The sequence below is a fragment of the Mya arenaria genome, chromosome 4 (assembly GCF_026914265.1).
Source record: "Mya arenaria isolate MELC-2E11 chromosome 4, ASM2691426v1".
Classification (NCBI taxonomy): Eukaryota; Metazoa; Mollusca; class Bivalvia; order Myida; family Myidae; genus Mya; species Mya arenaria.
The window spans coordinates 59822517-59834519 of record NC_069125.1 but is presented as its reverse complement, the minus strand read 5'-3'; the positions used below and the strand labels follow the sequence as shown (position 1 = coordinate 59834519).

General features: G+C 35.4%; 2 protein-coding genes across 2 annotated transcripts in view; one reads left to right on the top strand and one right to left on the bottom strand.

Annotated features, from left to right (window-relative positions):
- LOC128230951 (telomerase-binding protein EST1A-like) overlaps window positions 1-12003 on the bottom strand; it is a 28699-nt gene that overhangs the window by 2862 nt on the left and 13834 nt on the right. Inside the window, exons 14-25 of the mRNA XM_052943378.1 lie at window positions 11804-11882; window positions 11329-11439; window positions 10088-10264; window positions 9861-9922; window positions 8542-8681; window positions 7183-7438; window positions 6654-6754; window positions 6353-6456; window positions 5663-5848; window positions 1294-1434; window positions 832-982; window positions 269-489 (exon numbers count right to left, since the gene is read on the bottom strand). Of these exons, the coding sequence (XP_052799338.1) occupies window positions 269-489; window positions 832-982; window positions 1294-1434; window positions 5663-5848; window positions 6353-6456; window positions 6654-6754; window positions 7183-7438; window positions 8542-8681; window positions 9861-9922; window positions 10088-10264; window positions 11329-11439; window positions 11804-11882 (1729 nt within the window). The remainder of the gene's footprint in view (window positions 1-268; window positions 490-831; window positions 983-1293; window positions 1435-5662; window positions 5849-6352; window positions 6457-6653; window positions 6755-7182; window positions 7439-8541; window positions 8682-9860; window positions 9923-10087; window positions 10265-11328; window positions 11440-11803; window positions 11883-12003) is intronic.
- LOC128231553 (alpha-(1,3)-fucosyltransferase C-like) lies at window positions 3370-4808 on the top strand. Its single transcript, XM_052944547.1, has one exon. The coding sequence runs from the start codon at window positions 3395-3397 to the stop codon at window positions 4328-4330; it is 936 nt and encodes a 311-aa protein (XP_052800507.1). The 5' UTR covers window positions 3370-3394; the 3' UTR covers window positions 4331-4808.

Below are 12003 nucleotides of genomic sequence, written 5' to 3'. Positions count from 1 at the left end.
GCTGCAACTGATGTAAAATGTTGTTTTTTTCCTTCATGTAGATCATGTATACATATGATAGTTTTAAAACAAGAAGTTGTTTGCTTTACATATGCTTGCCCCCCCCCCACCCCCCGCAAACCCCCCCCCCCCCCCCCCCCCCCCCCGACAAACTGACCAACTAACTGTATGGTGACTCCACAATATCTACCATAAATTTTGTATGCGAAGGTATACTAAGAGACCTAGAGTTTAACTGCTATGCTGAATTCATGAGATGAAAGCTTACAGAGGAGTCGGTCTCTTCACTCCGGAATGCAATAGTCTCCATCTCAGAACCCTTGGATGTGAGGGCCTTCAGGTGTGGGTGTTTCTTCTCAAACTCCCGCTCCAGGTATGCAATGGTGTGCTGGGCCCGTGTCTTCACCTTGTGGGCATGATCTTCACTCTCAAACTGCCGCCCACCACCCTGTCGGGAACCCTGGGTCAACCCGTCCAGCTCATTGATCACTGAAACCAAACAGAAGCTGTATGAGGTAAACATGTAGAAAAAACACAAACGTAACTCACTAAACAAAGATAATTTGTTTTTCAAACCTGAACAATGTCACAACCATAGTTCTCATAATTTTACAAACAGAATAATCCGAAATGAGAAACTTTTTTCAAATAATGCACACAAAACTTAGACAGAGTCTTCACACCTGTAATGGTGAAGTATCAACCAGACTGGCTCAAAACCTGAGTATAACACAGCAGGCCATGTAATCATTATTATCTTTAGCCAAATAGTAGTGTAAGAAATCAGACGTATTGATCTAGAAATCTTATATGAACGACTGTGAAACTGACCAACTAAAGGTATGACTATGGTGTACTGTTCGGCTGCTATGAGTCTCTGCATGCTGGGCAGGTGGTCAATGAAGCAGTTGGTGTCAGGGATCAGGAAGATGGGCCGGATCTCAATCTCTATAATATGGTGCTTGTTCTTCTCCAGCACGTTCTGAAAGGGGTTAAAATAAAGTGAAAATATCAATCTGTTTTAATTGAACATTTTTATAGTATATGATTCTGTTATTCTCTATATACATTCTACAACTAGTTCATTTTGTATTTTGCATGATATCGAATGACTAGGAGTAGATTAGATACAATAATACTTTTCAATTCATTTTATAGTTGTGACAATAATATACAATATGACAAGTGAGATGCAAACACAAGCCCTATCTTTTATATGAAATTATAAGTGTTTAAGCCCCAAACTAGGAGAACAACTTCATCTTTATAAATCATTTTTTCTTAAAACTTTACATTTCTATTTTCCTGTATTCGTTGTTTCTCATGAACCCTACGCTGAAGCTCCTCACGTCGCACACGTAACTCTTGCACATGATGGTCTCCCTCTGCCTCCATGCACACCTCTTCCTCATCCTCTATCACCACATCAGCTTCCTGCAAATGCATCGTGTAATACAGAGCTGTGTGACAAGAGTCCCATAGCAGTCAAAAGACCATTATTTGAACAAACCTGGTAAATATCCAAAACAATCTGAAATATCATCAAACATGGACTTCCCCAGGAAATATTTCTTTAAAGGAGGTGAGTGCAGAACGGGGTCACCCCCTGATATGTATCAATTTTGTCTTACATTGTCAATGACAAACACACATTTTGGAGCACTCCAGTAGAAGAATTCTTCAGTAAAGACTTAAAAAATAAATTCAAACCTTTTTTATATATAGATAATCTCAAATGCTTGATTGGAATCAGATACAATGTACCCGGTATCTTATTTTGAAGCCACATCAATGTCATGTTGTGTTAAATTATATTTCTGATATTTTAAGCACTTTTGTACAGCATTTTATTTCTATCTTTTCAAATTTTGAAATACAGTATTAACTTTAATACATTTTCTGTAAATATTCACGATAGCATGGCCTAAGGCAAAATTGATGTAAAAATCATTGTTTTATAATTATTGTCCAATACTTTCAGGTCATCATAGCCACTGGCAAACCTATTTATCTTTTCATGTATCAGTGAAATATGATGTATACAAACTATTAAGTGATAAAAAGCACATAACAAAAAGTTTTTTTCAAAAAGTGTTAACTGAAACTAAATATATATTACAAGGATTTTTAAATGGTTTGATTTTTTTTTCTTATTCTTCAGACAATGTTTGCTTTCAGTGATTTTTTTCATCTGAGAATATATTAACAGGTTTCTAATATCAGCCCTTTGTAATAACAAGTTCGTTAACCAAAAATCTATTTATCCAAGTTCACATGCATTTGTTTGTTCAGGGCTTGGAACAATTTTTTTTGCTAAATGGTTTTGAATAGTAAAATCAGGAGGTTCAACATCATGTCAATTCTTCATTCAAAGACATTGCCTTTGCTTGGACTTTAAGAGGTGATATAACTTTAAGAGGTGGTCGTTTGCTTTAAAATGTGGCTTACATGTAGCTAAACTGACAGAGTCATAGGCAAAATATTACTCCTATCACACAAAATGAACATATTTTCAGTATGGCTAAAATCAACCATAAACGAAAAACCAGCACATAAGAAACCAGCTTCCATATCTGCTTCATTGTGTCACTTTCACATCATAACTCTTCATCTGCTGTAAGGATTTCAAACAACTTTGCTGAAATATTCTAAAGCCATGGCTCAGACAATTCACATTAAACAGACTGTAATCTTAATCACTTTGTGTTTTTCTTCCTTCTCACTAATACTTTTGGGAGCAAATATAGTTCTCAACTTATAATCTTTGTTTACTTTAGCAAACAGAATTTGGAAGTTAGAATGTTGTGTGGCGTTCGAGGGCTCATGCGGTATCGCTGGCTGTTCCCCATTATGTGTCTCCTATCACTGCTCAGTCTCTACTACCAGTACACCACAATCAAGTACCCGGCAACCACTGTACACATCGCATCACACCAGGAAGTGCAGCAAGTACAGCATGTGCCGTGGAAGAGAATCGTCTGGTACCACTTATGGCATGGAGGTTGAAATCTTAATTTTCACCTACAGTGTAGTTTTGTGGCATTAAAGGAATTAAAATTAAAATTTCATATACGTTTAAGGTATATAATGTAAAAAAAATAATTTGGGTTTCCGGGTAAGACCTCAATGTATTTCACCTCGTGAACACCACTTGTGAAATATAGCATTTGGTGCTCACTTGGTGAAATATATTACGGTACAAACAATTGTCTTCTATTTCTTACATTCTCTATTCTTAAGAAAATGAAAAGATAATTGAAAGTTTAGAATGACTCATAACATTTTGTTAGTAGTAATTTTGTCATAGTAATCATTGTATCTGTGAACTCATTTTCCCTATTTTATCACTTTTTTGTAACATTGTTTGACCACAAAACCCATTTCAGCATTACGGATGCACACCAGAAACTTGAACATGGAGAAATGTGAATACAGCCACTGTGTGGTAGACTTCATTGACAATGACATGGACAGTGAACAACTGTATTTCGAGGCAGACGCCTTGATCTTTCAAGGTGGTCGCCTGCCAAAGAAACCTCCACAACGAGCCAACAAGAACCAAACATTTATCTACGCCACTATAGAGTCACCCCTACATCTGCAACTGTCACCAGGTGGGTCAAGTTGGAAGAACGCAATTAACTGGACTATGACATACAGGGTGGACTCAGACATACCATACAAATATGGAGATTTGGTACCAAAAAATAATACCACCACTAAAGATTTCAGTGCAATTTTCAGACAGAAAAGCAAGCAAGTGGCTTGGCTAGTGAGCGATTGTGTGACAGAAAGTAAAAGAGAAAAGTATGTGAAAATTCTGCAAAAGTACATAAAAGTGGATATTTATGGAAGGTGTGGACATTTCAAAAATTGCACAAAAGATGAAGGCCAACAATGTCTTGAGCAGATAGCAAAAGATTATAAATTCTATCTTTCATTTGAGAACTCCATGTGCAATGACTACATGACAGAGAAAGTGTTTGTGTGGTTCGGCATGGATATAATCCCTGTAGTTCGAGGGGCTAGGACCTATGACAGACTGCTGCCTCCCAATACATACATTGACGCTCATAAGTTTAAAACCATCTCAAGTCTGGCCAAATTCTTAAAGGAACTGAGTGAAAATGAACAGGAATATGTTAATTATCTCAAGGAAAAATCTAAGTATGATATTCTTAATGAAAGGGCAACAGTTCAAAGTGCATATTGCGAGTTGTGTAAACGACTCCATAATTTGAATGATTACACAAGGACGTATCAATATGTACAATCATGGTGGTATAAAAATACTTGCGTAAGAACAACGAACGATCTAATTGAGGAATAAAACACCATAAAGCTTTTTAATTGTTTCAGAAGTGCAATATATACCTGTTTAACTTGCATTGATAATCTGTACTGTGAAATCATTAATGTGCGTTGGGCATTAATGTTCGTGGTTTTCGTGGGTTGGGTGATCCATGAATTCTAGATCCCACGAAATATAAACCCTTTATTCACTTTTTCAATTGCCATGTTATGTACATAGTGATTGAATTTGTAGACATCAGCAATCTTTAGGGATTGTTTACTCAAATATACGGACCTTCTCGGTGTTTTCACAGTTTGCAAAATTCTTAATTGGTATTCAATGGCTTCGCCTAACTGTATTTATGATCAGGGTACATCTTCTTTTATGACCTTAATTTCCAATTAAATCGATAATTGACATGGGTATATGCACTAATTGGCATCTTGTACCACTTTAGCTAGTGTCATAAACCGAGTGACGCAGAAGACAGAAATCTGAGTCAGCGCGTGGAGATAATGCAGACGATCTAGAACTATCTCAGTTTTTATTTTATTTTTTTTTAAAACGAAAAACCACGAATTCAAGTACCCACGAAATTGTAATTTTTAGGGAAACCACAAAATTTCATGCCAACGAATATAAATGCTTTCACAGTAATTATTATATACTATTAATTTATTCTTGAAAAAGATAAGCAATGAAAGAGACTTGTTTCATTATAAATCTGCTCTCTTTGTACAATACAAAACAGAAATAAAGGAACACTGCTACACATATTAATGGATATCATTAACCATTCAAATGACCACGGGATTTTATTCAGACAATAGAGAAAAGGATATGGTTTTATCATCCAGAGGACAAACCTTTTAGAGTTAACAAGAATGACATTAATCACGTAGAAAACTTTCACAATGTTCTGAACACTTTGACCATGGATAATTGTAACATATGTCATCACATTCTTCATTATTTGTCTATGCCAATTTTTTGTTCATTTACGGTATATACCATCAGGTGTATTAACAGCTGACAACTGTCAATCCAGGTCTGACTCATACCCATAGCAGGGTAAAGAGGCTAAGACCCCTTTCAAAATAACTTCCAAAACTGCACTAATCTTGAATTAAAAACTCTCAATCCTGATGTCAGGATAAATCCAGAACCCCTGCCAAAGACCTAACACAAAACACAATACTAACATTAATAACAAGGATTAGTTGAGCATATGTGAACTAAAGAAACTATTGATATTGAAGTCCATGTGTTTTTCCTTGCCTGACACTAACAAATCTACTTATTGGTTTAACTGTTATGGATATTCATTGGAAGGCATTATGACAAATAGAAAGCTGTTCTGCCCCCTACCTCCCCAGTGTCCTCATTATCTCCCTTGACTAGATCTTCCTCTTCCTTCTCAAAGCCATCGGAGGGTGCCACGCTGTAGTACTTCTTGGTTTTACCACAGTACTCCAACATGGGTCTCTCCATGCCGTACAGGTACGCACCAAACACGCGTAGCTTCTCCACTCGTAGACAGTCCTTAGCCATGTCCTGTTACATACACATGATATATGTATACATTTGTCAATCAGCACATACAAAACTGGCTAACTCTTGGGTTTGTATATTGATTGGTCAATACTTTTCAATATTTACTATAAACAAATCAATTCTTTTAAATGATTACCTGTGGATCAAGATTTATATAATTGACTCTCATTGAACAACCAACAAAGTATGAATGTTAACGTAGTACTATAAACAAGTTTTATTACAACTCAAACAACATTGTCATTGTGTTGATCATTCATATACTGGTACTAAAATACATGAAATCAAGGAGTAAAACAGCCTGCTGTAATGTTTATCAACCTATAGGATTACATTTAAATTGCATTTGAAATATATAATGTGACAAGTGATAACCATTTGCTTAAGCCATGATTTAGACATCTTCATGTTGTTATATTTCCACCCCTGACAGAAAAAAGAGAATCATATTTTAAAGAATATTGGCTTTATAATTAAGATATAGAATACTAATTTCATGAATACCTGGTCCACATCCATGTCAACATAAGAGTTGATGTTAGCCTTTCCCAGGAGCGGAACAAATCCGGCCATCGTCACATCCTCTGAGAGGACCACTGGTACAAGACCTGTGACAATAGGGAAATTTGCAGATAACCAACAATTGAAATATGTCATTCAAGCTGTTCCTTGTTTTAAAAGTATAAAATCAAAATAAGCATAATTCTTGTAATTCTTATTTTCAATGGTGATTTATATTTAACATCCAAGAAGTAATCATACCATACCCCTGATCTTATCATATATGTAAGTATATTGTGCATACCCTCCTGTCTCTCTGTGTGAAACTTGACAATGTCCGATGTGTCCATCTCCATCAGTGTGTTGTACATATGAGCAACACTTGACCACACATCTATCTTCGGTCTGACAATACAAGCAAAAGTATTCGTTTCATTCTAATGCTTACAAGTATGTTATACACATGATGATGTTTACCAGCATCACAACTCAAACCTTATATACAGATCAGCATATAAAAACCAATCATTCAATCAATAGCCCTATATAAGCATGGCTTCAGTTTTCTCAGTATACCAAGGGGCCTAACTCAAACCTGCTTCAACCAGAATTATGGGCCTCTGATTCATTTGTAGTGTTATTGTCGACATGTATACAATCCAGCAAGTTTTCCAATGATGCTTAATACTACAAAGACAACTACTCCAAGGATAGGACAATACTTTTATTATGTCTGCTAAAAGGTTTTTTTTCTTTAAGATATGAATGAGTCATAGAATGACTAATATGTCAATATACATTTTGATCCACATGCATATATTTTTTAATCATACCCTAGAGCAGGGTCCCTGACTTGTGGGGGAGGATTCCAGAGGTCAGTGTGACAGATCATCCAGTCTGTCCACACCTTCACTCCGGGGATAAGCTCCTCCAGCTCCCGGGAGAACATGCGGCCCGGGTAGTCCGCAGAGGCGATATGGGCGACCAACAGGCCCCAACACTGCTCCAGTAGGATCCCGAACATGTCCAAGGACATCTGTACAGCCTGCTGCTGCACGAGAGACTTGCACATTGACTCCAGGGACTCATCTAAATGACAAGTGATAGTAATTATAGCAGCTTAAACACATAAAATAACTAACTAAACAAGAGGGCTAAGATGACCCTTAATCGTTCATGTGGGATAAAGTTTTAAACCTTTGTTTTTTTATGAGAATAAAACTAGGATCAAGTTTTGTCAAATGTTGTAGTGGTTGTAGGTCATCTAAGCATAACATTGAAATTTGTTCTAAAAACTGTTCACATGGTCCAAATTTCATTAATGTGGCTTCAAAAATAAGAAAGAAGGTCAATATAGGTGTGGCCAACTTGTGGGGCCGCGGGGTATAATTTGAACAAACTTGATAGAGGGCCATCATATGATGCTACATACACGTAATAAATATCAAAGATCTGATTTGCGAAAAGAAAATTTTCAAAGATTTCCCTATACAAGTCTACAAGAAACTTGTGAACCTCAGGGTGGGGCCAGTTACAACCCAAGAGGCATGATTTGATAGAGGACTTCAATATGTTGCTACATGCAAAATATTAAGGTTCTTGGCCTAGTGGTTTCAGACAAGAAAGATTTCCATAGGAAACTTGTGAACCCCAAGGCATGGCCAGTGTTTATCCAGGGAGCATAATTTGAACAAACTTGGTGGAGAACCACTGTATGATGCTACATAAAAATTTCACTGGTTAGGGCCTAGCTGTCTCAGACAATATTCTCAAAAATATCTTATATAGGTCTATACACAAGTTGTGACCTATGAGCCAGGGCCAGTTTTGAACCCTGGGGCAGGAGTTGAACAAGGTTGATAGAGGAAGGATAGAAGGAACATCCCAGTGAAGTTTCATCTAAATTGGCAAAGAGGTTAAGGAGGTGATGTCGTTTGAAGCAATTGGGCAGTGGGTGATGGGAAAAGCTCACCTTGAAGTAAGCTATTAACAGAAACTTTTATATTTAAGTCATCATTTTTGCACCTTTTTTTCACATAAAAAATGATTTTTCATCAAGATCAGTGGACTAATCCACCTAGTCATACCGTATCTTTCTAAAACTAATAACTATACAATAAATAGTACTCCAAGTAGCAGGAAATTGGAAAACAATTGCATCTCAAGTGTGTGATTCTGATTAACATGCAAACCTTTAAGTGCAGTGTTTTCTATTGCAAACATGTTGATGGCAAGAAGCTGAAGGAGCCTGTGGGGTCCGATAGCATTGTCCTTGAGTAGGACCTGGAACTCCTGCAGCATCTGGCCACAGACATCACCAAACATCTCCATCCTACATGAATATAGATATACTGTGAAATCATTTATATTCGTTGGCATGAAATTTCGTAGTTTGCCGAAAAATTACAATGTCGTGGGTACTTGAATTCATGGTTTTTCGTTTTTGAAAAAAAAATAATAATCATCAAAATTGCGATTGTCCTAGATTAACTGCATTCCATGCGCTGGCCCGTGATTTCCGCTGTCTATGTCACTCGGTTTATGACACTCGCTAAAGTGGTACGACATGCCAATTAGTGCATATGTCTATGTCAATTATCGATTTAATTGGAAATTAAGGTCATAAAAGAAGATGTACCATGATCCTTAATACAGATAGACGAAGCCATTGAATGCCAATTAAGAATTTTGCAAACTGTAAAAACACCGAGAAGGTCCGTATATTTGAGTAAACAATCCCTAAAGATAGCTGATGTTTACAAATTCAATTGCTTTTGAATATCATCTCATTTCAATATTTATTTACACGTTTTTGTTTAATAAGTATATTGAACGCTTTGTTTTGTACATTGTCACATTGGGTGCTCAGTAACCTCTAATGTAATCAATTAATTATTTCATTAAAGAAATAAAATCGAGAACTGACACTCATCACTCACATTTTGTAAACCTGGAGATTTTAATGAACAGCACATGTTAAGGCACGTGCTTCTGTCATGTGTTTCATAAAAACACATTAAAATGATTTGGTTTATTATTTGTTAAAGGCTAATATAATATATTAACAAAACAATGATAGTAAGATATACAGTTAGACAGATATTTACGGTGTGCTGCGGCCTCCGTAACGAATAAACTAGAGTATGTACATATTAACATGGCAATTGAAAAAGGGAATAAAGGGTCAATATTTCGTGGGATCTTGAATTCGTGGATCACCCAACCCACAAAAACCACGAACATTAATGCCCCACGAAGATTAATGATTTCATAGTATGTGTAAGTGGCATACAAGTACAATGTGTAAACAAGAACATTACATGTGGATGACAATACTACATTGTTTTAAGTAGATCAAGGTGCATGCTTTAATAAATGTTTAATCCAGAATGATTAAACTTGTAACATACAAGCCTATGTTCTTAGTATAAAATAAATATCCGAAAATAATTCATGAGTTCGGTTCAGCATACATTTTTAAGATATTATTTATTAATGAAAAATAGCTTACCCAATCTTTGTGAAGAGCTTTCCATGTACATTAAGGTAACTCAGCACAAATCTTTTGTTCAACTGTAATTGAAGAAATTATTTTTGTTCAGACCTTAGAAATTTATTGATAAAACATCATTAATATCAGCATTAATTTAGTTACATTCAGCAATAATCTATTAAGATAACATCTTCTTTAAAATTCATAAATGAACAGGAATTGCTCTAGCGCAGATTTCCACCAACCTGTATGGCATCCAGTTTTTTGAGATCCTCCATGTAACTATCATTGACGTCGTCCTTACTACTGGAGCCATCATTGTGAACCCAGATCTCCACGCGGTGCTCAAACTCTGTACGCTTCTGTCGGTGTGATTCCTCTTTCTTCTTTTCCTCAAAACGCTTCTGTTCCGTGACTTCAGCCTGAATTTGCCAATTCATGACAGTGATTTCTTAAAACTGTTTTTTATAGCACAATCATTTTAATACAAATATAAGTTTGATTATCCTTAGAATAAATCAACATCATTAAGAAAGTTTTAAAGTTAGTTACAACTGTATGTTGTCTTTTGTATTTAAAGCCAGGCCTGAGTTCTTAAGCGTAACAAGCTAAAGTAGCTTATTTCATTTAGCCAAATTTCTTACTTAATCCTGATTTTACAGAATAAATATCAGTTTATTGAGATAATTATAACGATAATTTTCTTTTAAAGTAAAAAAAACAAACTGTTTAGATATAAATATTACACATTTTATAAAAAATAAATAATACTGAGCTTAGCTTAATCCTGTTATTAGGGACTTAAGATGTTTTGAGAAATTTGGGCTTGAACTGCTTTTTCTAACTTCGCAAACTCCTCAAAACAAACAGTAAAGTTTCATAAATTTCTATCAACTAAAATAAACTTGAAAATGCAACAAATATTTACCATCAATCTGAAATACTACAATATATAGCAATATCAATGTTAAAAAATCATCATACCACATACATGTATATTCTATTCATCTAAAACATAAAAAAACAAGAACTGTCACAGGAACTTGACAAATGTCTCCGAAAAGCTTTATTGGACAGGTAGCCGTAAATATTTTGGCCAATATAAACAGACAGTCTTTAGTATCTAAAATATTTTCATGACAACCTGGTAGTATTGATCGCTAACATTTTTAAAGAGCTTAGAATGAAAACGAAGATAATAAGTCAGTGCAAGATGGAGTGGATGTCAATCTTGTGATTGTTGTACATTTAAATGAGATTGTTGGGCACTATCGAATGTGTATGTTTGTTCAATTTTAACAAGATGTTTTGCTAGTATTCAAGTTTTCAATGAAAATCTAACAAAGAAAAAATGGTATGAAAACATTCACCTTTTGTATTAAAGAGAATGTATGACAAGTGCTTTCTGTAAGTGAATATTGGCGTCCATGAACTTGAGCATGCCTATAGCATTTAAATTTACAAGCCACAGCAAAACATTCAGTACCTTTTTCCTGGCCTCATTGAAGAGGCTCCTAAGACTCTCCCTGGCTGTGAGGAAGGGGTTGCTGGCTGCCAGACTCCGGATGTAGAAATACACCGCATCCAGCTTGTGCTTCTGTACAAAACAATAACATACCTTATTATATTCTATTAAAAATGATAACTAGTGCAATAACTTTTCCATACAATATATAATTTGTATATTAAACAATTATAGAAAAAAAGTTTAATACATTTTGTATTTAATGACTTTAATCCTGTAATTCAATTTCATACAACAATCACTTCTAATCCCTCATGAACAGTTTGATACAAGATGCAAAGTGTCAATGATCCGGAATCTGAGAGCAAAAGGTGTTCTGCAGTTGCTTTTTTACATAAATTACAATTGTTTTTATCATACACAGATTTCCCATCCTCTGTAATTCATTAACCATAGTTCATGTATTCATCACTTTTCATAAATAAAAGAAGCTTACTGTATACAAGGCAAGTATAGCCAGCTGGTTGTATGGTCTTCCATTCTTAGGAGCAATCTGTTGAGCCTTTGTGTACCAGCTGCAAAATTTGATCGAGAAATATTCAAACAAAACATCAATAAGCTTTTAATTTAGACAGAAATCTTCAACAAAACCAAACAAAAAGAAATTGTATTTGATGATCTTCAAAAGAATTTCCC